This window comes from Esox lucius, chromosome 6 (genome assembly GCF_011004845.1).
Source record: "Esox lucius isolate fEsoLuc1 chromosome 6, fEsoLuc1.pri, whole genome shotgun sequence".
In the NCBI taxonomy this organism is placed as follows: domain Eukaryota; kingdom Metazoa; phylum Chordata; class Actinopteri; order Esociformes; family Esocidae; genus Esox; species Esox lucius.
The window spans coordinates 12,474,609-12,498,267 of record NC_047574.1 but is presented as its reverse complement, the minus strand read 5'-3'; the positions used below and the strand labels follow the sequence as shown (position 1 = coordinate 12,498,267).

Sequence of the window (23,659 nt, the reverse complement as noted above, 5' to 3'; positions counted from 1 at the left end):
GCTACACAAGCCTCGCCCATGCCAGATTCTACTCAACTATGTTCTTCTTACAACCGACACCCGGCAGACATTTAAATACATGGATTCAGTCAGAGGCTATAGGCTATTCAGAGGCTATATTCCATTGAGTTACTTTTGGTCCGTTTGTGTCTTGGAATGTCATAAATGATAATTGATATGTGATATTATTGGTGTTGTCTGAATGGAACATGGAAAATAGAGTGTTGGAAAGAAAGATGTGGTTCTCCTTAATCACAAAGGAAGTCATTCACCCACACGGTAGAATGTGAGTGACAGGCCAACATGCAGGATTGGACAGCATAGAGATAAGATGGGAGGTGAGAGAGCAGGGACCTTAATGTTTAAACATGCCAAATCTCTGAGGTCCTCTCAGCACAGATGAGAATTAGAAGGTGGAGAAACATGCAAATTGACAGAATTAACTTTAGGTCAGTTAGTGATCATCTCAGCATCAGACCGTGAAGAATTCTGAGAAATCTACATGGTTCTCACCATATTATCACATTCCCCCGCCTTCTGCTTTTCGGCAACTTGTATTTTCACTGCTTTAAAATCACCCACCATGTACATTTCCTCACCGACATCAAGGGCCACATTCTTGACCTGGTCTGCTATCATGGCACTTAAAAACACCCATATCTCCCCTTCACTGTTACCACTGTCTGACCACATGATCCTGAACTTCTCTTTTTCGACTAATCTCTTTTTGCAATATAAAAGCTGTTGACCCCCCCTGAAACTCTCTGATGGAGTCTGCTCTGCCCTGGATCATCCCTCCAACACGCCTGAGGATCTAGTTAACCAGTTCAGCACTACTCTGTCGGTCTCCCTCAACTCCATGGCCCCACTTCAAACAATAAATGTTTCCTTCGCATCCTCATCACCCTGGTTTACACCTCAGCTCCGGGCCACGAAGTAAGTTGGCCGCCGTCTTGAACACCGGACTATAAACGGTTTAACCGTCCACACTGAAGCCTAGAAGCTTCATATCTCCATTTACAGAGATGCCCACCATGTTGCCAGGACCCCTCTCCAACCCCTTCATCTCCAAACCCTCGAAATGACCGTTACCACCCAACTGCAATGTCACCTCCTCAATGACATCCTCTTCAGCCTGGCTTCCAACCACTCCACAATACCGAAACTTCCCTTCTTAAAGTTGTCAACGAGCTCCTCATCTCTGCTGATGCTGGTGCCCTCAACATCCTTATCCTCCTGGACTTGAGTGCTGCATTTGACACAGTTAGTCATGAGATCTTCCTTACCAGGCTGGAGGCTCTGGGTGTTGAGGGAACCTCACTCTCCAGGCTACACTCATACCTCACCAACCGTACCCACTACATCTCCCTCAATGACACTCATACCTCACCAACCGTACCCACTACATCTCCCTCAATGACACTCATACCTCACCAACCGTACCCACTACATCTCCCCCAATGACATTCATACCTCACCAACCGTACCCACTACATCTCCCCCAATGACACTCATACCTCACCAACCGTACCCACTACATCTCCCCCAATGACACTCATACCTCACCAACCGTACCCACTACATCTCCCCCAATGACACTCATACCTCACCAACCGTACCCACTACATCTCCCCCAATGACACTCATACCTCACCAACCAGACCCACTACATATCCCTCAATGACACTCATACCTCACCAACCGTACCCACTACACGTCCCTCAATGACACTCATACCTCACCAACCGTACCCACTACACGTCCCTCAATGACACTCATACCTCACCAACCGTACCCACTACATCTCCCTCAATGACACTCATACCTCACCAACCGTACCCACTACACGTCCCTCAATGACACTCATACCTCACCAACTGTACCCACTACACGTCCCTCAATGACACTCATACCTCACCAACCGTACCCACTACACGTCCCTCAATGACACTCATACCTCACCAACCGTACCCACTACATCTCCCTCAATGACACTCATACCTCACCAACCGTACCCACTACACGTCCCTCAATGACACTCATACCTCACCAACTATACCCACTACACGTCCCTCAATGACACTCATACCTCACCAACTGTACCCACTACACGTCCCTCAATGACACTCATACCTCACCAACCGTAACCACTACACGTCCCTCAATGACACTCATACCTCACCAACCGTACCCACTACATGTCCCTCAATGACACTCATACCTCACCAACCATACCCACAACATGTCCCTCAATGACACTCATACCTTACCAACCTCCCCCTTGGTCAGATCCTCCATCATTTCAAACTTGACTTCCATTGCTATGCCTATGACACTCAAATGTACCTTAGTACCAAATCTCTCACCAACCCACCTCTGACCCACATCAAATCCTGCTTGTCAACAATAAAAACATGATGCAGCAAAACTTCCTCAAGCTCAACAGTAATAAAACAGAACTACTACTCATGGGCACTAAATTCACGCACACCAAAACTAGCACCGTCACTCTCTCCTTCTCCTCATGTACACAACCTAGGCTTCATCCTGGACTCCTCCCTCAGCTTTGAACAACATATAAAACGAACAACTAGCCTACCGAAAACCTGCTCGTCCTTGCAGTATGTAGCATTTATTGCGGCCAAACAGGCTGTTGACAACCCTGCGCTGCACCAAAGAACGTCTGCCCCTCCCAAATGAATGAGGGGACACGTAATCAAATTGAAAAACGAATTACGACTGCCTATCATGTTGTGAAGAGAGAGAAACCATTCACGGACTATGTCATGACTGTCTGTTGAATACAGATAGAGAAACCATACAGACATAACTTGTGGACAGTAAGTGTCATGTTAACTACACCTGCCTAAGTGCTTGCTAGCAGTGACAGAAAAAGACAGTCAACCAACTGGGGCAAGTATTGTATTGTGCCATATATATGTTACCAAAAATATATTAACTCTTTTCATGCATTTTTCACACAAAGCAAGCAAGCATCTTCATGCAAAGATAATAATGATATTTATAGTAGCTACTATTTTGATAACCAACTATTAAAAAGTAATGTGTGTTGCATCATTATGTAACAGCAATTGCTTGTATCAGCTCTCATGTCTCATATCACAGGCAAATCTGTGGTATAGATCAATATTGTGACGATATGATATTTCCATACAATATATCTGTAAAATACAATTACATTATGTTATTTTTAAATTCAGTTCAGGCTAGTAAAAATACAGACTGGGCCAGTAGATTTCAGACCAGCAGGCCCAATAAGGTCAGTGAGAAAAAAGTTTGCGCTGGACCTTGATTCAAGTCCTCCCGTCTGGACTATTGCAACTTTCTTCTTTCTGGAATAAGCTACAAATGGTTCAAAACTCAGCAGCCAGTCTTCTCACCCACACCAGGTCCTGGCAGCACATCAGCCCTATCCTCTGGGAACTCCACTGGCTCCCCATCCCTCAGCGCATTGATTATACAATTCTGCTCACCTATAAAGCCCTCCATCAGCTTGCTCCACCCAACCTCTTGGATCTTATTCCCCTTTACAAACCCTCTTGGTCACTCCGCTACAGCTGGTCACCTCATCATCCCCCGGTCCAAGACTACGGAGCTTTGGAGACAGGGCTTTCTCTAGGGATCCTCCAAGGCTTTGGAACTCACTTCCACAATCCATCCGTGACTCTGATTCTGTTACCGTCTTCATCCAACGCCTCAGGCCTCATCTGTTCAAACAAGCCTTCCCCTAGCCCCTGCTCATTCCCTTTGTCCAGTGTCATGCCTGAGTCTTCTTTACATTTGTCTGTATATTGTCCAATCACCTCTCCTTGGTTGCTGTTTGTCATTCACTTGTTGTAAAGCGTCTTTAGGTCCCAGAAAAGCACTAAATAAGTTGAATGTATTATTAATATTATTAAGAAGAAGAAGATGAGCCGTAGTCAGATGAAGAGGATCAAAATCAGTCTGAAAAAAACAACATCAGTCTGTCCAAAATGCTAACAGTCTGGGAGTGGTGAAGAAGGCCAGCCAGAGTGTTGACACGGGTGTCTGCTTTGCTCTGGGCTCAGCTAATCAATAACTCAGCCCGCGTCCCAAATGGCTTACCTATACAGTCCACCAATTTAGTGGCCTGGTCAAATGTATAGTGAATAGGGTGCCATTTGGAAAGCACAGTATGACTAAATGCCTACACACCCCACCCAGTTAAAGCATTTATAAAGAAATGCACAGCCAGAGATTCAATACTGTGGAGCTGGGGGAGGTATGGGGGGCTGGGTACCACCGTAAATACACACACATATTTGACACCTGCTGTCAGAGAGCCTGGAAACGGCTTTTGGGAAACTCACCTGTATCTCCTGCAGCTGGGGGATGTGGAGTGTGTAGAGCAGCAGCAGGGCACAACTCCAGGACAGGGCGGGCTTACACAGCTGTGCAACAGCCAATGACAGTCCCAGATGGACCAGGACCACACCCACTCCTTTAATCCCCAAAGCACTATAGGCTGCCAGGAGACCATAAGCTGCCAGAGCTGTCACTCTGAACTGGTGAGGAGGTGAAAAGCAATATAACACCTGTACCTTATAGACAATTTGCACTGACTCTCCATACATCCAACCCTTAATGTACATTATTATACCTTAGGAAAAAAGACACAGGCTACTCTAGAGATCACAGCATGGCCCAGCAGAGTCCACAGCAGAGACTTCCCAGCCCAGTGACTCCAGAAACTCCACTCAAAGTCTGTTGGGTCCTGTCAAAGTACAAAAAAAGGTTTTAATTCACAGGCCCATTCTGATTCATTCCACTTAAAAAATGGGATACATTTCAGGAAATTCTGAGTTGTAAAATGTTAAATGTGCCCAGTGTCCATAAACAACTCTTACCTTTTTATAACCCCAAATGAGAAAGCCTTTTTCCAGTTGGAACTCTCTCTCTAAACCTGCTTCATATTCTAGAAAAGAATTAGCATGTTTTTGTGGATACCTCTGACATGGAAGCACTGTAAAGAATACAACATTTCTGTTTGCATTTCTGATTTTGCCAGGAGGCATGAAAAGCTGTACTATGAAGCATACGTGGCAAACTAGGAAACATCAAGAGAATAACTCATCTTTCCATCAAGGCTTTTTCAAGAGAGCTGGGTGCAATCATCGTGATAACAACACGCCAGGATCTATCCAGCCATTGCACTGTAAAGTAGGGGGGTGGGGGTGGGAGGGCCCTAACAAATAAAAATTCCCCAGCTGAAAATAATTTGGTTTTTTTTTTCAATTGAAAAATATTGGTCAAAGAAGCTGGATGTTTATCTGAGGGCCTTTGGGCCTCACCTCTAAAACACTGCAACACCCAGGGATTCCCTGGGTATAGCCTAGTACCAGACTATTCATTCCACCCCCTCCTTCTCTTCTCTCCACTTGCCTGTGCTCTGCAATGCAGCATCAGCGTGTTTACCATCCTTCACTCTATCTTTCCTTTGGGTAAATTGCCTGGTCACATAAACAGAAGGCGTTCCTTCCTGTATGGAGACGCAGCAGAGTGGGATGGGACTGCACCTCTCCCAGGCCCTGTCCGTGTAATCCCCTGAATACCAATATCATCTGCCTTTTCCAACATGGTCAATCTCTTAACTGAATGGTCGGAATTAACTATTGTCAGAAACCTTCAGTTTTGAGCCCAATGGTTGTTTTGAACACATGAGCCTCACACTACTGTTTAAAATAACCCTAGGATGGAGGTGCAGTCCTATGTGTTGGGTCTACACACCAATCTCAACCATACAGATCTCTGAGATGGAGTGGATAGTAAGCACAGAAAGGTAATCACGCACAGCGTCTTCTGCTAGGGTTACTAACCACAGTGCAACAGCACCACCTTCTGGTATGAGGCACAAAGCAACACAGAGGGCTCCACGTCCAGTAAATCAGAGCCACTAAGTCTGGTAAATCAGATTTTTTCTTGCATACGTAGCACATGGAGATGTGAAAACTAGATTCTCAGCCTTCAAGGCACTCATTTGTGGGCCACTCTATTTTGACATAATTCCAGTATCATAGTAAACATTCTCATGTAGGTTACATTTCTGAAAAACTAGTGAAGCAGAGGTGCTGGGTTCGAGCTAGGTACAGTATGTCCCAAAACGTGAGCAAGGGGCACTTGCAAAACAAAACAGCATGACGTATAAAACACATACTGCCAATTTTGTAAAGCAAATCCAGTTTTTTACAATGACCCAATACACTTTTTCTACTGTCTTAAGACAGGTTAATGTACCTTTGGAGACAATGTGCAGTTGATAAAAGGAGTAGAGATGGGAGCCGAGAGAGAGCACCCAGTAGGCACAGACCTCAGCTCTTGGCAACACAGCAAGGGGAGCTCTCTGTTTGGCCATCAGGGTCAAGGCTGGAAAGACCCTAATGAAGAGTGTGAGACAGAGGTATTAAACCATACATGTGTCCCTCACAAACAAAACATAGGAATTACTATCGTCATTCTATGAGAACAACATTGCTTAGATTTCTCAGTAATGTTTATTATTGTTACAAGGTAGCCTATTCCTTAATTGTGTATTTTTAGTCTCGCGTGACAAAAAAAAAACTACAACAATAGTGTAGTTCTAGTCTAGACGTTACGTTACTGGCTATACCGTTTTATAAGTTAGTTGTAATCCGGTTGTATGTTATATTTGACTAAACCAGAGTGTAGACATGTAACAATTTACTTGAATTTGATAGACACTTGCCCTAGAAACCTGACAGACTTATTTTAAGTAGTCAAATGAAATATCCAACTCATTGTTGCCAGAATCGGGTTGGGAAAAGACCTAAAAAAGAGGGAGTGAAAACCAAGTTTCTACTCGCTGTATACCAAAATGTTTGTTGAAAAAAATATAATACGTTATGGTAAAGGCTACACACCGCCTATGATTAATCTTGTTTCTGCTATGTTCAATGAAAAATGTACTTGAGTGTATTATGTTGAATTCGTGTGAGTTGAACCTACACTACAGATGAGTTGTATTCGAAATAAACCGAGTTCATACACCGTTTTTCATGTTTACACTGTAGCAATGCCTCCATTTACGAGACTAAATAAGGAGGATTATTAAACATAAAACTAATTGGTTAAAACAGGGCGCCAGCTATGCTACTCACATGCATTGTAAAAAATAAACAGAAGAATCGAGCTACATCTTCCGCTTTTTCTGCAGGCCGAAAGGGAACGCAGTTGTCTTGAAAACCGCATACGAAATCTCCGCCCACATTTTCCTTGGTGATTTTTTTTCCCCAAGACTTTCCATTGGTTACACTGATTTCCTTATCTGATTGGACGAGTTGTGTGTCAATCGAATAAAATGCATCCCTCTAGGATCTATAGCTGTATTCAAAACTAAGTGGTTTGGTAGTAAAATTATCGAATTTTTTCGCGATTTTTTCCCAATATAGTTTATATATAGTCTGCTGGTCTTGTTGTTGTCCACCTGGATTAGGCTGTTAACTACTGTTAGCAGAATGCGTGACTGAATGGTTAGGGCTCAGCACAAACACCTTTGGGGTTTTACATTTGTTCCTCGCTAGCAACAAATTCCCCGAAATAATTGTAATTTTCAATTGGGCTACAACAATTAACAGACTCTCAACTGCATCGACCGGCACTATTTTTTTCCTAACTGAAATTACACAAGTAATTAAAAAAGGGTTAGTCTATATTCACAGCCAACCCATTTTACCTCCCCGGTTGCCTAACTGGAGAGAGTGGATCACATTAGCCATATTCTGTCTCTCTCCTCCAGTCTCCATAGCTACATTATTCACAGGTGAGGTATCACTAGTTAACCAAACCGATCTGAATTCCAACCATCAAATACCCACAGAACAGCCCATCTCTCCCAGTATTTCATATTTTATTGTTTTTGTTACATCCTTCCTACTGTAATGTCTCATGAGGGTCTTGATCCTCTTCATCTGTATATTCTCTGCTGAAATTGCAACTCTAGTTAACACTAGTAAAGCACCTAAGAACACAATGGAACTAATTCATTGTGCTCCATCAGATCCACCAACAGTACAGTTGGCAGGTTCAATTGCAGCCTGATGTAGCAACAACAAGAAAATGATGCACAGTGGCCAGGAAAAACACTAGTAGGGCTGGAATCTAGAAAGAAACCAAGAGAGGGGCAGGATTCAGGGAATTGCCTGTCCGCTTCTGGCTGTGCTTATAGTGATTATTATAAGAATACATTAACTTTATGCACCGCAACAATATTTTTTATGTTCTGATGACCAACGGATCAATAAATGCAGGTAAGCTGAGTGTTTAGGCAGAATCCAGATCAGCCACATGACCAGGTGGACAAGGACGGGGACGACCAAGTGGCCTGCCTGCAGTCGGAAAACATTAAGTGCATTGTGAAATGAAAAATCTGACAAAGGAGACCCAAAACTGTTGAGCAGCTGAAATCCTATAACAAGCAAGAACGGGAATACAATTCACTTTCAAAACTACAGCAATTGGTCTCTTCAGTTCTCAAATGCTTACAGAGTATTGTTAAACGAAGAGGTGATGCAACACTGGTAAACATGCCCCTGTCCCAACTTTTTTTAAATGTTGCTGGCAGAAAAATTCTAAATGTACATTATTTTTCCAAAAACAACATTTGATAGTTGACTTTTTACCATTTTCAATTAAATACAGCGATAGGTGATTTTCACATCATTGCATTCTGTATTTATTTGGATTTTATGCAGCATAACTTTTTTGGAAACAGGGTTGTATATATACATCCTCTTACATTCTATCTGATTGGATGGGGAGCGTCAATGAACCGCGATCTTCAAGTGTCCCTACAGATCTATGGCATTCAAGTACAGCCTTTGTTAGGGCCATTCAAGGATATTCACTGACTAGTCCTTGAAGCCCCTCCAGTGTTGTTTTGGCTGTGTGCTTCAGGTCATTTTTGTGCTGAAAGATTAATATTTGCACCATTCTGAGGTCCTGTGCACTCTGGGTTAGGTTTTCTTCAAGGACCTCTCTGTATTTGGCTCTATTTCCCTCAATACTGACCAGTCTCACTGTCTTGGCTCCTAAAATGCATTCCCATAGTGTTATGCTCCATTGGTTACCAGGTCTAGTGATTCAGCCTGTGAATTATGTCTTTCTCCACTAGATGGAGTTAGACAGCGACACGAACAGGCAATGTCTATGACAGCCTGTCATTGTGTTCTGCTATATAAACTGATGGTTTAGAAGCACTATCACTGGAAAGAGCTGCAACGAACCCAAGTTATAAACAACGTATAACAGGTTGAATGAAAATTCGATGGGTTTAATGGAGTGGTACGATGTGTCAAACCTCCGATAACATTTCTCTTATGTAGGATACAGATCTCGGATCAGCTTGGCAAAACTGGCCCAATCAGCGTCTGGAGGCAACTTCACCCCACCGCACTTTCGGAAGCAGAGCGCTTAACTCCCGCAGTCGCGATAAGTATTGTAGTATTTCTCTAAGCAGTTGGAGTTCAACGTTATCTTTAAACAGACGAAGAATTGTTGAAGAATGACGTCGAAGTGCCCCAGATGCACAAAGGATGTGTTTTTTGGTAAGTAGTCTAATATTTCTATTGCGACTAGAAAGTTCTGTCTGCGCACAGCATTATTTTGGTAATATATTTATATGCATTCAACTATATTTCACATCTCGCATATCAGAATGGTTTCCCAGGCAACACGTTTTTCATAAAACCAATAAGGTCACCCTCACCTGGGCACAAAGTGACGATTCATCAAAATCCTGAGACATTTCTAAATCCTTTTTTAAAGAGGTGGATTTGCGTAGAATCTGAAATGTAAATCTGGGTTCAGCCGGTTATCTGCAACATAACGGTAACATTATTTGCATTTAAATACTTTTTATGTCAAATTTTCCCAGTGGATATTGATAATGTAATGATTATGTGAAGACAATAGCCTTTTTACGCTGTATTGACATCGTAAACAGAAAACGTTGAATACAGACTTGTTAATGTCATAGATCACTGAACTGACAAGTTCACACTATAATTATATCAGCATTGTAAAGCATGAGTAAACTGCGATCCATAGCCAGTAAACCAATTAATTGCTTTTTATTAACAACATGTGGTAAGTTTCCAGTTTTTGTGAAATAACCTTTCCATGGATATTTTAATATTGTTTTAGAATAACACAAAAGGGACAATGACTAATGGGCCTTTAACTTGCTCTGCAGGCAATTGTATTTATTCGTTTTACATAATAGCTTTATTTAGAAACATTTCACTGAAGTGCAAAACATCTCAGTTATTGCAAAAGATACAAGAACCTATCATATATTTGCAATCAGTGACTTAGTGAGATAGAATATCACTGAACTAAATACAAACTTGAGGTCTTGCAATGCTTATGTTTTTGTGAAGAGGAGAAAAATTGTGTTTTGTGAACTGTCACTGGATATGAATGCCAATGATGTCAATAAGAAATGATCTCAGGCAGACAGCATTAGACAAATAATTTGAAAACCAAATTTTAAGAATATATAAATGCCTTATCAGCTAAGTCAAATGTTCCTACCCGAAGGTATTCATGACACAGTTGAAAACCCAAATTATAAGGTTTTATTAAGCTTACTGTGTTGTTGGTGTTTTGTTGTCATTGTTGTGCATTAAAAAACTCTTGTTCGGTCCTGCAGCTGAGAAGGTGAGCTCGCTGGGGAAGAACTGGCACAGGTTCTGCCTGAAATGTGAACGCTGTCACAAGACCCTGTCGGCTGGCAACCACGCTGAGGTAACAGGAGGCCCTGTGGCTGTAATACCCTATCTACTGAAAGACAAGGAAGAAAAGAGCGATAGAGAAAGTGAAGAAGAGGTTGTGCATTTTTACCCTACAAAAGTGAGGGAGAGACAGAGAGCCAACGGATACAGTAGGGAAGCCACTAACCCCATACAGCATGAATTGTATCAATACTAATAGATTGTGGCATTTCAGTAAGTATCACTACCAGTTTCTGCCTGATATCCAAATAAACTCAGAAGTATATGTAGCAGTAGGAGTTAGATCGCTAGAGCTGCGGTAGTGGTTGTGAAATTCAGAGGGCAAAAAAAAATCCAATCATATAAGAAACTGAAACTTTGTGGGTGTCTTTGATAGCTGGTCCATGAACCAAAAATTGGCTTCAGAATACAGTGACAGTCATCCTCTATCCTGATGACACCTTACCAGTCGTGACCCTGATTTCCACTGTATTGTTATGCCAAATGGCACCCTATTACCTGTATAGGGTGCTACGGTTGACCCGAGTCCTTTGGGGTGAAATTCGGGCCACCGATAATGTCATGTCACCTTTCATTTTTCAGCTTTAAAGACGAAGATAACTTTCTAGCTCACTGACCTGAATCGTTTAAAGGGGCATTTCTGGGGGACCCTTAGGTGCTTTGTGTCATGTATGAGAGATTTCTAGGTCAGTGGGATTTCTTTCACACATTATTGACCAGCAGGAGCACCAGTGTGGGGTTTGCACGCCAAACAACACACTCTAGAATGTCAGAATGTGTATTGAATGGCGGGCGAGATCTGAAAAATCGATGTAGTCATGTTTTGTTTCTTTTTGCAAAACATCGGTGTTATACTGATTGTGCTACAAGCCATTTATTCTGACATTGTCCCTCCAAAGGTGGGTTTTCCAAATTATCATCCCAGTAGACTTGGTATTGCTAGCTATCTAACACACTTAACATTACACAATACAATCGCTTGTCATCATGATTTGAAGGATACATTTTTGTTACTTTGTTACATTATAATAGATTTGAGAGACAGTGGTAACTAGAAATTTAGATATTATCAGGTCTTGACTATAGGGGTGCCTCTAGGCATCTCTATGTGCCTGGGGGTGATATTCAGGGCCTGACAGCAGAGGTGCCTGTACTGTAAAATGTATAGCCTACACTTTTAAGAAATGGTTACTATGGATAAAATGGCATTTCCAAAGAGTTTTTGTGAGATCTGTTCTAGCTAGGAGTGCGTTTGGGTTACATATCCAGCAGGAAATCGAAACACAATGAGTAAGTTGAATTCTAAACAAAAAAATTATCTTTCTAGATTTTGTTGAGTAGATGTTGAATTTTTTATTACACAAATGTATCATTTACAACATTACTAATTAGTACATTAGGTAGGTGGAGCTATGGTGAAATTCCCTTTTAAGTTAAAAATCTATTACTTGTATATGACCGCATTCCCTTGAGACACACAATGTCCTCTCCCTTGGAATGGCAGTGTGTAGCCAGTCCGGGCAGTGGAATGGAATGTTGGATCATGGGATGTCGCGAATTCAACCTGAGGTTTAATTAGAAACCGGTAGGAGGACATGTCTTCCGTTACACCAGAGTTCTTCCTGAAGGCTAAGATGACATGGTAGATGATAGATTGAGATAAAGGTTTGGCGAAAGCAAGTGTTGTGTATTTACTTCATTTAAGTGTCAGGGCCTGTATTCATAAAGCATCCTACTGTGCTGATCAGGGCCCCCCATAATGATCCTAAAGGCTGAACTGATGGCCTTTATGAATGTGCCTAGAAATATCAAACATGAATTCCACAAGTTTCCAGAAAGTGTAGGGTTATGTTGTCGCAATTACAGTTTACTAGTCAAATTCAGTGTGTACCATTGAGATTGTGCCAAAGAATACCAAGAGAAACAATATTATTGCCAAGTGTGAGGCAGCAGTTTGTTTTGACATGGATAACTCAACCATAATGTTTACAAGAGACTTAACAAGCGACAGAACGGTGCTGAAGCGAGAAATTGATCAGCAGCAGAACAAGACTCAGCTTGTTGCACCAATTCCCTAGTGAGGATTTGTTGTACTAAAACTAGTAAAAATAAATCTTAGAAAACCAAAAAATAGGCACTGTGGAGTCAGTAGAAAAGCATATTTAAGTAGTATAGTATATTTAGGTAATAAGGCACAAAGGGTGTGTGATACTGTATATGGCCAACATACCACGGCTAAGAGTTAATCACAGACTGCCGGGACACAGAGCTTAGCTGTGGTGCATGTGAAATATATCCTATAACCAAGGTGGTATTAATTCTCAATGCTGACTGGCTGATAGCCGTAGTAAATGTGACTGTTTACCACAGGTATGACATCATCTTGCTTTTTGCTGCTCTAAGCCATTGGTAATTGGTTTATTTGAGCAATAAGGCATCTTTGGGGTTTGTGATCTATTGCCAATATACCACGGCTATGCACTGTGTCCAGGCAATCCGCCATGCGTTGTGCCTTATAACAGCTCTTAGCTGTGGTATGTTGGCCATACACCACACACGCTCATGCCTGATTGCTTACATATACCTTGACTATCAGCCATTTTGCATTCAGAATTCAAACTACCTAGTTTAGAATATATATTATACAGCAGAGCCAGAATTGGACCACTTACAGGACATTATCCCCCTCGGCATGGTGGTTTTGAGTGCCAACTTGGTCACTGCCTGTGGCAATACAATTCTATGGAATATTGAAGTGAGTCTGAACTATTGTCTAAAAAAAGATCCTGTGCAACACATGAATGTAGAGTGCACTCTAAATCACAAATAAAACGTTTCACTTATCACTGACTCCTAAAAACTAGGTTTCATAGATATAGATATTTACACTATAGGTAGTGTGACCAGGTATGGCTGGTCACCTGGTCTTCTCACAGGGTAGGATCAATATCTAATGGCCTGCCATTGTTTTGGAAGCCTGTTTGATCCTGTTCCATACCCAAACCCACCGGTAAGTCATTGTACTGTTTCAAACACTGGAGTCTTTGAGTTGAATGATACTAGGACTACTGAGGCAGCTCATTTAGGTCATCTCAGACCAGTAGGAGACAAAGTCAAGCCTTGTGTTTGTGTTTCAGTGTCTTTGAGTTTGGTGACTGTGGGTTAGCATGGGCCCGCTTGTAGCTGGTTCAGTTGCCTGGAGAACAATGAGAAATGTGTCTTAATGTTCCCGAAGGACTCAAACGGTCTGTCTTCCTCAGAAAAATAATGTGTGATTTAATCTATAAGAAAAGCAGAAGCAATGTATGTATTCTTCAGTGTAGTGGGTTTAGTGGGTAACATTCCATGCTTGTCTCTTATTTTTAATGGAAGGGTTAGCATAATTGACTTTTCAGAGGTACCAAGGAGATTCAAAACCTTTTGGCCTGCCGTTCTTGAGCAGTTTCGAATGGACACAAAGATTTCCCATTTGTGTGAATTATATAACCCGATATAGAATAACGTACAAACATTTCACTTTCAGGAGCCCACACACTGTATATCCACTTATTTATCTCTGAATTATCTGTAATTGTGTTGTGGCATGAGAGAGTGAATGGGCTAATGTTATCTCAGGACAGGAGTGTTTTTGACAGGCTATCAACTAAAGTACTGTTCTTTTTCTTTGTGCGTGTGTTTCCTGGTATCTCCCACACAAGGATTCAAAATCCACTGTCAGAACATTATCTAAAACCTTTTGATGGCGGAGGATCACAGAAGCTGTAGTCAGTCTCTCTCTCATTCTCCCTCCGTATCCGTCTCTCTCAGAGGTCAAATACTTTTTCCTTAGGGAGGAAGGGATGGGGAAAGAATGGCATCTGCATTCCACAGCAAACACATAGAGAGAAATTACAGACACAGAAAAAGACATGGGGGCACCAGATCTTGAAATCTTTCCACAAAATACCATTAGATGTTTTCCTCCATCTGATATCATTGCATGGGCAGTTGAACCGGTGCAGCATAGAGGAGCTGCATAATACTCCACATGTCCTTTTATAGTGATGCTCAACGGTCAGCCAGCTCTCGCCACCTCTGCTTGTCAATGAAACAAAACACATAATGGTGGTTATGTGGTGAACTGTGATGTTTCCTGCTACTAGGAGTTTATCTGCAAAATAATAGGTGAAGTTATTACAGACCTTGACTGAACAGTAGCGTTTCCTTAGTTTCCGGGCTGTGGCCTAAAATGACAGTGAATAGCTAATGCCTTGTTTGAATTTGTCACTGACTCTCTAATCACACCGATAAACTCCAGCTCCATGACAGCATTACATAACCCCCTCAGCGGTCAATGTGACAATGCAACAGCCAAGTCTGAGATGACACCAGGCTGTTGGGTCTGCGAAGGACTCTTGTTGGGTTTTTTAGAGTCCCACTGGGCCATGCTCTAAAGTTCACTACATGGATGATAGGGCGCCGTTTGGAACTCACTTCACTCTCCAGATAAATCATGAGCTCATTTTATCAGCTTCAGATGGGAAAAGCTGAGTCAGAGGCTGTCACTGACACAGTAATTCAGGCCTCAGTGTTTGCATGAGATGCCTTTTTCACTTAAAAAAAAATAATAATACCCTGAGGTTGAATGAGCGCTATCGTGCAAAGATAATCATGACAAGCCATACTGGGCAGCCCTCCTGTCACAAGTCACTGGCACAGTCCGGTCCACTTCCATGCAACTGATCCAGAAACAATGTCATTGTAAATGCCATGCCTTAATATGTAGCTACACTGTGATCCCACTGCTTTCTGCACGGTAATACAATAGCCTTTTATGTTAAACTTAGATTATCTCAATCTTTTTTTTATTTTTTTAACAGTGAAAAACATTTTCCCCAACTCTTATTAGAGTGTGTGGTTTGCCTTGGTTTGTTATTGTAGTGTGAGGAATGGAGTTTGCAGGGTAATGAAAGACTCACAATAGAGGGTAATAACCCTGACCTGCTAAAAGACGTCCAAAGGGAAGTGTCATAAAAGTGAACCTGAAAAGGGCTTTCTTGGTTCTGGTCAAAATGAATAGGCTGTAGGAAATAAGGTTCTAAATTGGGTGTCCCATGAACTTGGATTATGTACTAAAATGAAGAATGCCTGTAGAAATGTGGATCTCTCTCATGGAAATGGATGGCCCTCCCTTCAGCAATATGTTTGCACATGACCCTCCCACACAAAAAACTCCCCTATACCCAAAATACTAATTAAAACATTAAACAGACACTGTTGCAGAGAACATTCTATCATTTAATCCCAGTCATCAGACAGACAAGAGCCTTAAATATGCAGTTTTAGGAACTGTTCTTCACCCTGCAATCACTGCGTTGCGTGTGAACATATCCATTTTTAAAGCGTGCACCACTACAGGTCAGAACGTTGTGGTTCACAGGCACAAGGGTAAAGGTGAAAATATCTTCAGCACATAGGTATCGCACGCCATTTACAACTTGTTTCTAGTTTAAGCATTGTAGCCTAAAGCATCTTCATAAATAGCTTTGTATGTTCCATATATTACTTTGGTTTTATAAATGAGGTGCGGGTCTGTGTGGTTTTTGCCATTCACTTGACAGAAGCTATGGCATGGCCTCAAATAGTTCATATTCAAACCCTGTTTCTACTTAACACATTCACTGCCACAGAGTTACAGTAGAGTGCATTGCAAATTAAATTGGTCAATAGAATTTGTTGTAGCCTATAATTGTCTGTCAAACGGGTAAGGCTACTGTGGCCTACCTCTTATTATTGGATTAACTAGGCTTCAACACAGAAAGCCAAACTGTTGTTAGTAAAGTCTAATGAAAATTAAGACAGTAGCTAGGTAACTTATCCAATAATTTTCTGTTTACCAAGTTCGGCTAGAAAGTAGATGGGACAGTTGCATGTCATGGGGCTTTTCCTTTGAACTGGTGTGTGTTGATAAAACTGTTGAATAATCTCACACACATGTTCTATTGCAAATATAGAAAATATAGAACTGAAAAAAGGGAAGATGAGGCTGAAGGGTTGCTGTTGTCCATTTAGCCAAATGTTGCATTAATAAATTGACAGAAGCCTTCATGCTCTGCCCACCTTTCTGTTGTCTCTGGTAGCCCACAAAAGCCAGTATGTATAAAATCCAGGAGCTGCCTAATATTTGCCATATTCCAATCATTCTGTCATCTGCCTATGCTTTTCATCACGGTCCATGCCATGGTAACTTGCAATCATGTCGGCCTAGAGATTTTACATTTCTGGTAAAAAATTAAATTGCAATGTGCCTCTTATAAATTCTTTATCACAGTTTCTTATAACAAAAACCCACCTGTCAGACAGAAAAGTATTTTATTTTTTAGAAAATGCCCCCTACAGCTGCTATTTCCATTACAAGTGTCCTATTTCTTTTTCTGTTTACAGAGAACATTAGTAGAACACAGCTTTACTGTGAGTTCAATAACAAATAACAATTGTTTTTGCTAAAATCAACTATGGCAGTACCGAGCTATTAAAGTTTACATTTTGACCCACTGATCTTCACACTGACCCTAAACCCATTAAACTACTCCGGTTTTGACTGACCTCCTGTAGTGCCACCTCACAGCACAGCTGTTGGTTAGGCATCAAAAGGTTTACATGGAAAAGAGCCTGCAGTTCAGGGCTGATCATTGGGATGTTGCAGTGTGTAGTTTGATGCAGTGTAGCCTAGTTTATCTAGCCTACACCATGCAGCACAAATCGAAGGAATTTCAGTTAAATTATATAAATATATTAAATTGTTATATTAAGATATTAAAATGTAAATTTACCGCAGCGGTCAAGTCATTGCCTCGCAGTTAGTGGTGTATTTACGAGATCAGAGTTCAAATCCTGCCCAATAGTTCCACTGAGTGAAATTGGCCAGCTTCTGTCCACATTTATAATGAGCGTTCATTATTGACTGCCGCTGACAGGTTGCCACGCCTTGTCGCTGGCTAGATACTCCCTGTGGTGGCTTGAGAGCCGGTTCGCTCAATCACTGCTGTTGGACTAGGACAGGGACGACCGGGTGGGCTGTGGGCAGTGACAGCAGAAACCCTTAGGCAGAAACTAGGTCTGGAGCACAACCTGGAGGACTTTGTACAGGGACCTGTTGTAGTTGTCGGGCTGGGTCCTCTAGCGGCGGGGCCCAAGGGGCCCTGTCCTCATAAGACTCCGCAGGGGGCTTGACTCAGAAGATCTTTATTGGGCAAAACTTCTTCAATAAGAGCTAAGGAATAAGTGCTTAAGAACCAGTTAAGACACTTTCTGCTCATTGAGGAGCTTGAAGAGTCTGAGAAGGCTGCAGCATTCCTAATACCCCTCCCATCCTCACTCAGACGGGCGTCGGTGTCCAAATATTATTTTATTCCCAATTCATACCCGCGGAATGTGAGGGAGCTAGCAAGAGCATACGGAGGCAATTTGCTAAAAGTAAAATCCCAATTGAGGAGGTGTTTGACACGAATATGAGTTAAAAGGCTCTCTCTGCTCTGCCCTGTCTGTTTCAGGGATGACAGATACAGCTCCTCCATAATTACCTCGAAGAGGTCAGGAGAAGGCATTCTTCTGAGATTGAAAGACAAGGGTGGCCTCCCAAATGGCTCCCTATTCACTATAAAGTGCACTGTTTTGATCATGTGAGTCCTAGTCATGGGAAATAGGGTGCCATTTGTGATCAAGCCAGTGACAGGTCATTGGTCACATTCCTGAAATATAACCCCTGTCTGTTTGAACCTTAATGCATTGCTCTGACTACAGTTCAGTTTCTATAGTTTCCGTTTCAGTAATTTCAGTAATAAGTCGTCAGTTTGAATATTTTCTAATATTTGACATACTTTGTCTTTCAGCATGATGGACTGCCATACTGTCACAAACCATGCTATGGAACTCTCTTTGGACCCAAAGGTATGATATTCCAGTAGGCTACTTAAGTAAATGAAATAGAAAATATGTTCTCACTACTTTTTGTACTGTAGCTCTGGATTAGGCCATCTGCTAAATTACTTAGATGTAGTATACTCTCTAAATCCAAAGATACTTAAGACATATGGAGATTCTATCCAGAATACACAGTGCGGGCAGCATAACCAATTAGCATTAATAAAATTCCAGTGAAGTTTTCAATCTCTCCAAAAGCACCCATACATAAAAGTGCATGAAATCCTCAGTGTGACATTCCAGACTGATATTTTTAGTTCTGTAATGATCTCCTGCCCTGGTTTAATTATTTCAGGTCTAAGAAATGACAACTATTGTAAGGGCCTCATTTTCTAAAGTTGCATGAATACATTTTGGGAGAAACTAAGAAAGTGAATAAAAAAAAAAAGATTAGCTATAACTATGAAGCAGTTATGTTATTACATGTTCCTAGTGGCTACAGTTATTTCTTTGCAGTTACACCGGTATTAGGGCAACATAAGTTAAAGTGCCAGATCACCTTCTGATCCCGGGCATTAAAGTGGAGTTGACCCAGTGCATACTGTACATATATACAGAAACAGGGATTTGTCTGGAATGTGTGTCTCTTGTGGTTTGGGTAGGACGGAGGCGGGTTTTGGTTCTGGATGTTTGGATAAAGGAACCTCAAACTCAACTGAAAATCAGCAGGCATTTCCCCTTGGCCTCTTCCTCCTCTGTTTCTTCCTATGTTATTCAGCCTGTCGTCCAAGATAGGAGTCACACAGTTATTTGTCTTGTGAGCTAAAGCCACTGGAAGAGTATAGGAAATTAGGATCAGATGTTGTTCCTGTTGATATATTGTCCTTTCCAAAATGATTGGCACCCTTGATGAAGATGAGCAAAAAGGGCAGTAAAAAATGAACAACACCAGTAGTGAGATGTAATTGTGTAATGTATTGTACTATGTCATTAATATTTTAATCAATAATTCAAGGGAATCAACCAAAAGTACACTGATGTATTTTCCCAAAATGTCAATATTTTTGGCACTGTTACTTTCAGAACTTAGCACACCCTCCCTTAACAACAGTAATGGCACTAAGCCCTTTTTTTTTTTTTTGGATTGGAGAACATATTTGAAGGGATGTTAGACCAGTCCTTCATACAGTGTCATCTTTCCAGATCTTCCCTCTTGAATTCAAAACACAGATTTTCAGTGGGATTTAAGTCCAGAGACTGAGATGACCTTTGAAATAATGTAACTTTGTGGGCAATTAACAATTGTTTTGTCTTTCTGGAAGATTCCCTTGTGACCAGGTTTCAGCCTCCTGGCAAAGTAACTAGGTCGTTAGCTAAATCGGGTGAATATGAGAGATACTGACACGTGTTTGTTAGTGACATGGCTGTCGCATTCCACATTCCATTTCATATTTTATACCGCTGAAGTCTTCACCCAGTCCCTGCCATGCTGAATGTGTTTCAGTCAGTAGCAAATGACCACATTTCTTAAGGTTTGTAGTTATCCTTGACTTTGTGGTCTGAAAACCTCAGCTCATTGGATCTCAACTGTGAGTCACAGTTTTTATGGTTTGTGAAGTGATTAGTAATTTGTATTTAAATCCAGCCAGTGGGAGGATTTGAATATCTTATCACGCTCAACCTCCTCTTTCAATGATGGTTATGGTACAACAACATCTGCCTACATCTTCTAACCTTGACAAAAAGAAAACGGTAAAAGGTGCAAAAAGTCCAACCCCTTTACGAGTCTAGAAAAATGTTATTCATCATTGTACGTACAAGATCACTTTATCAATGGTCCAAAGGCAATATCATAAAACCAAAGCTAAAATGAAACATGCAACAAAGCTGGCTGGCATAATGATGATGAGGCCCCTCTAATGTGTCTTTCGCTCAGAGAGTAACAGATATTTTAAACGCAACTTAAGTATTTAAAATCTGAAGGCTTAGGAGAAATGTGTTCTCCCTGTTGAAAACTGACTGACCAAAGCCCACTATAATGTTTTATCTCTATATGGCTGTATTTATAATGGTAATGCATACTGGCATATCAGAATGCCTACTGTTACATTACAAACACTGACACTGTGGAGGTTCTAAACTTGGCGCATGCTTTGCATTGCAGTGATTCAGTTCGTTAATTGCCCCTCTGCTCTAGGTGTGAACATCGGAGGGGCAGGCGCCTACATCTACGAAACTCCTCAACCCTCCTCCGACTGCCCTCCAGAGGGGTCACCGACGACACCATGGACCACCATGCAAGTTACCCGGAACCAGTACAAAGGTGTGGAGTGTTGTTTGGGCCTTCTTGCGAACTCCAATGGACTTACTAGAAGAGTAAAATGGCACACGTACGGTAGATCAGAGACCAAGCTTAAGCAAAAGAGGGGTAATAGTATTATTTTGGGAGCTTAGAGTAACGCATTGTATTGATGGAAAAACAAATACCTTCCCAATCTCACACACACACACACACACACAGGAATCAGTTCCTTTTATCAAGTCTGCTAAAATTAACTGCCCTCACCAAGTGCTCCAAGCATGACCGTTAAAGGTTCACATGAAGGGTGGGTAAAGAGAGGGTTACTCATCACCAGCTTGTTTAGTTTCACTCACACACACACAGACACACACACACACATAATGACCCTCTCACTGTTCGTCACTGGGGAGGAATGAGGAATTTTAATTGCCCAGCTTCGATTGGCTGACTTCCTGAAATATTTTGCCTTAATGAGGCTTTGCCGACTGGCAGGCCATTCGTGTTAGTGACGCTTCATGTGACAAGGGATGATTGTTAACACATTTCTTCACATTTGTAAAATATTATCCCTCTAACATATAATTCACACCAACGTATAGATGATTTACAGTACAAAAGAACATTTTGAGTACATTTCTGAGTTTCACGACTGACCCATGATTGAACTTTCAACAGATCTTTTGAACAGATTCTCGCTACATTTTTGGGCTTAGCATTTCCTTTGGAGATTAAAATTAGTTTGAAGGAAGGGGTGGGGGACTGATGGTTCAGTGTTATAATCATTTATAATCTCTTGAAGTTTTGTATCACGCTGTTCAATCAACAAACGGTGAGTTCATGTGTGGTCAATAAATACGGTCAGTTGTTTATAGTAATAATTGTGTTAGGTAGAGGATAAATTTTTGCGTTGTGTTTTTCCTTATATTCGCTGTCTGTTAATCTGCAGAAACCCAGTATGTGAGTTTAGTTGGGTTTACTCCTGTGGTTCTGTCAGGTGAATTCATGAATCATCACCTGTTGTTTCTTCAGTTCCTCCCCCTCCAACAAGGATGTTTGCCGGAGAGACCTCACTCTGTCCTGGCTGTGGAAAAATTGTATATTTTGGTATGTATTGATTGGACGGTCCATGATTGATTTAGGATATGTATATATATTTTTTTTTACAAAAGCGTACTAAAGGTGGCTTTCTATTTTGTTTAATACCATGAACTTTTACTGATAATTCAAGCGGACTCTTAGCAGATGTTTATCTTTTCAATATATTTTTAAGACACACCTTACAATAGGTGCGCCACACAGACGATTGTAACATGTTAGCCAAAGTAGGGGTTGTAGTGGTGATGTGTTTGTCTGTATGCAGCAGAGAAGGTGATGTCTTTGGGAAGAAACTGGCACCGACCTTGCCTGCGATGTGAAAGGTGTAAGAAAACACTGACCTCTGGTGGACATGCTGAGGTATTACATCCATAGTTTTACTGTTGACATTTTTCATGTTTTCTAATGCTGGTCACTTGTGGGAATTTACTTTGCAAGAGCCATACTGTAGTGAAAAACCTACTGGGGACATTTTAGCGTACTGTTTCCTACTGTAATGAAAAAAGCAAGTACCGCTTTTAAGATCCACTTTTTCTGTGTCAATATTCCCAAGAAAGGCGATTTGAAATGGTGATACTTCTTCAGGAAGACCATATACACTTACATGTACATTCACGTCATCTTGCAGATGCTCTTATTCAGTGCGACTTAGAGCAGTGATTGTATTAATTTCATGCTGGCCCCCCATGGGAATCAAACCCACAACCCCAGGTGTTGGTAAAAAAAACCTTACCAGTCAAGCTACACATTTCCTTTTAAGATAATCCTTAGATGTACTGATGTCGGAAATTGAAATTAAACTTAATCAAAAGAGTAAAACTGACTGACAATCTGTCCGATTTCAAAACGAAAACATGACGTTGCTTTCCCTCTGTGCAGCATGAAGGGATACCCTACTGTCATGTTCCTTGCTACGGCATCTTGTATGGACCAAAAGGCGTGAACATTGGTAATGTGGGTTGTTACATCTATGACAAGGAAGACCTGGAGCAAACAGAAATACCCAGCCAGTCTTAAACACACAGAAGACAGGGGAAAAAAACTCCCCCATTTGTTGGTTTTGTATGAGGTCACTTCAGCGACTTCAGTGGCGCTGTGCGCAGTAGCCTGGTGACAAGGTTAGTGAATTGAGTGACAAACCAATGCTACAATCCAAACGCTTGCTGTATTAAAATTAGGAAATATTTCTTGTTTCATTTTTGTGGTTACAGAAATTATGTAAGACAAAAGGAAATACGAAATTTCGTATTCTGTTTAGTTTTTTCTAGTTTCTTTACTTATTGTTTGTATAAGTTTTAAGATAATGTAAATCACTTTTGAAACCTGCTAGCCACACTGACTTATATGTATTTAACAACAGACTCATTTAATGTTAAAGAATGCATGCATTTGCCAGTAGTTATATTGAGAAAGAATGCATATTGAGTTATGATACATTATCAAAAATATTGTTTTTTTAATTTTTTGTTTATATGAAACAGGAAGTGTTTCTCTAAATAAAATAATCTAACATTGCAGTTTACTTGTAAGTAATAATTTGTGTTTAAAGGAATATAATTTATTTATTTTA

The 23,659-nt window shown here is 41.2% G+C and overlaps 2 protein-coding genes across 7 annotated transcripts in view; one reads left to right on the top strand and one right to left on the bottom strand.

Moving 5' to 3' along the window:
- The window catches only part of hhat (hedgehog acyltransferase), a 67,795-nt gene extending 60,559 nt beyond the window's left edge, over window positions 1-7,236 (bottom strand). For all 6 annotated transcript variants that reach the window (XM_010889066.3, XM_020047039.2, XM_020047038.3 and 3 more), the window contains exons 1-5: window positions 7,158-7,236; window positions 6,277-6,416; window positions 4,890-4,957; window positions 4,643-4,756; window positions 4,353-4,547 (exon numbers count right to left, since the gene is read on the bottom strand). In XM_010889066.3, coding sequence (XP_010887368.2) covers window positions 4,353-4,547; window positions 4,643-4,756; window positions 4,890-4,957; window positions 6,277-6,416; window positions 7,158-7,159 — 519 coding nt within the window. In that variant the 5' untranslated portion in view covers window positions 7,160-7,236. The remainder of the gene's footprint in view (window positions 1-4,352; window positions 4,548-4,642; window positions 4,757-4,889; window positions 4,958-6,276; window positions 6,417-7,157) is intronic.
- Window positions 7,237-9,248: 2,012 nt separating this feature from the next.
- On the top strand, window positions 9,249-23,597 carry crip3 (cysteine-rich protein 3). The gene is made up of 7 exons (XM_010889065.3): window positions 9,249-9,602; window positions 10,709-10,803; window positions 18,662-18,719; window positions 20,890-21,015; window positions 22,024-22,098; window positions 22,355-22,449; window positions 22,969-23,597. The coding sequence occupies exons 1-7, from the start codon at window positions 9,560-9,562 to the stop codon at window positions 23,104-23,106; spliced, it is 630 nt and encodes a 209-aa protein (XP_010887367.1). The 5' UTR covers window positions 9,249-9,559; the 3' UTR covers window positions 23,107-23,597.
- The last annotated feature ends 62 nt before the right edge of the window (window positions 23,598-23,659 follow it).

Excerpts from the sequence above, each read along its gene's own strand:
- crip3 (XM_010889065.3), top strand. The coding sequence starts at position 9,560 with ATGACGTCGAAGTGCCCCAGATGCACAAAGGATGTGTTTTTTG. Across the intron at positions 9,603-10,708 it reads CACAAAGGATGTGTTTTTTG|CTGAGAAGGTGAGCTCGCTG; the intron begins GTAAGTAGTCTA and ends TCGGTCCTGCAG. Across the intron at positions 22,450-22,968 it reads CCTCTGGTGGACATGCTGAG|CATGAAGGGATACCCTACTG; the intron begins GTATTACATCCA and ends CCCTCTGTGCAG.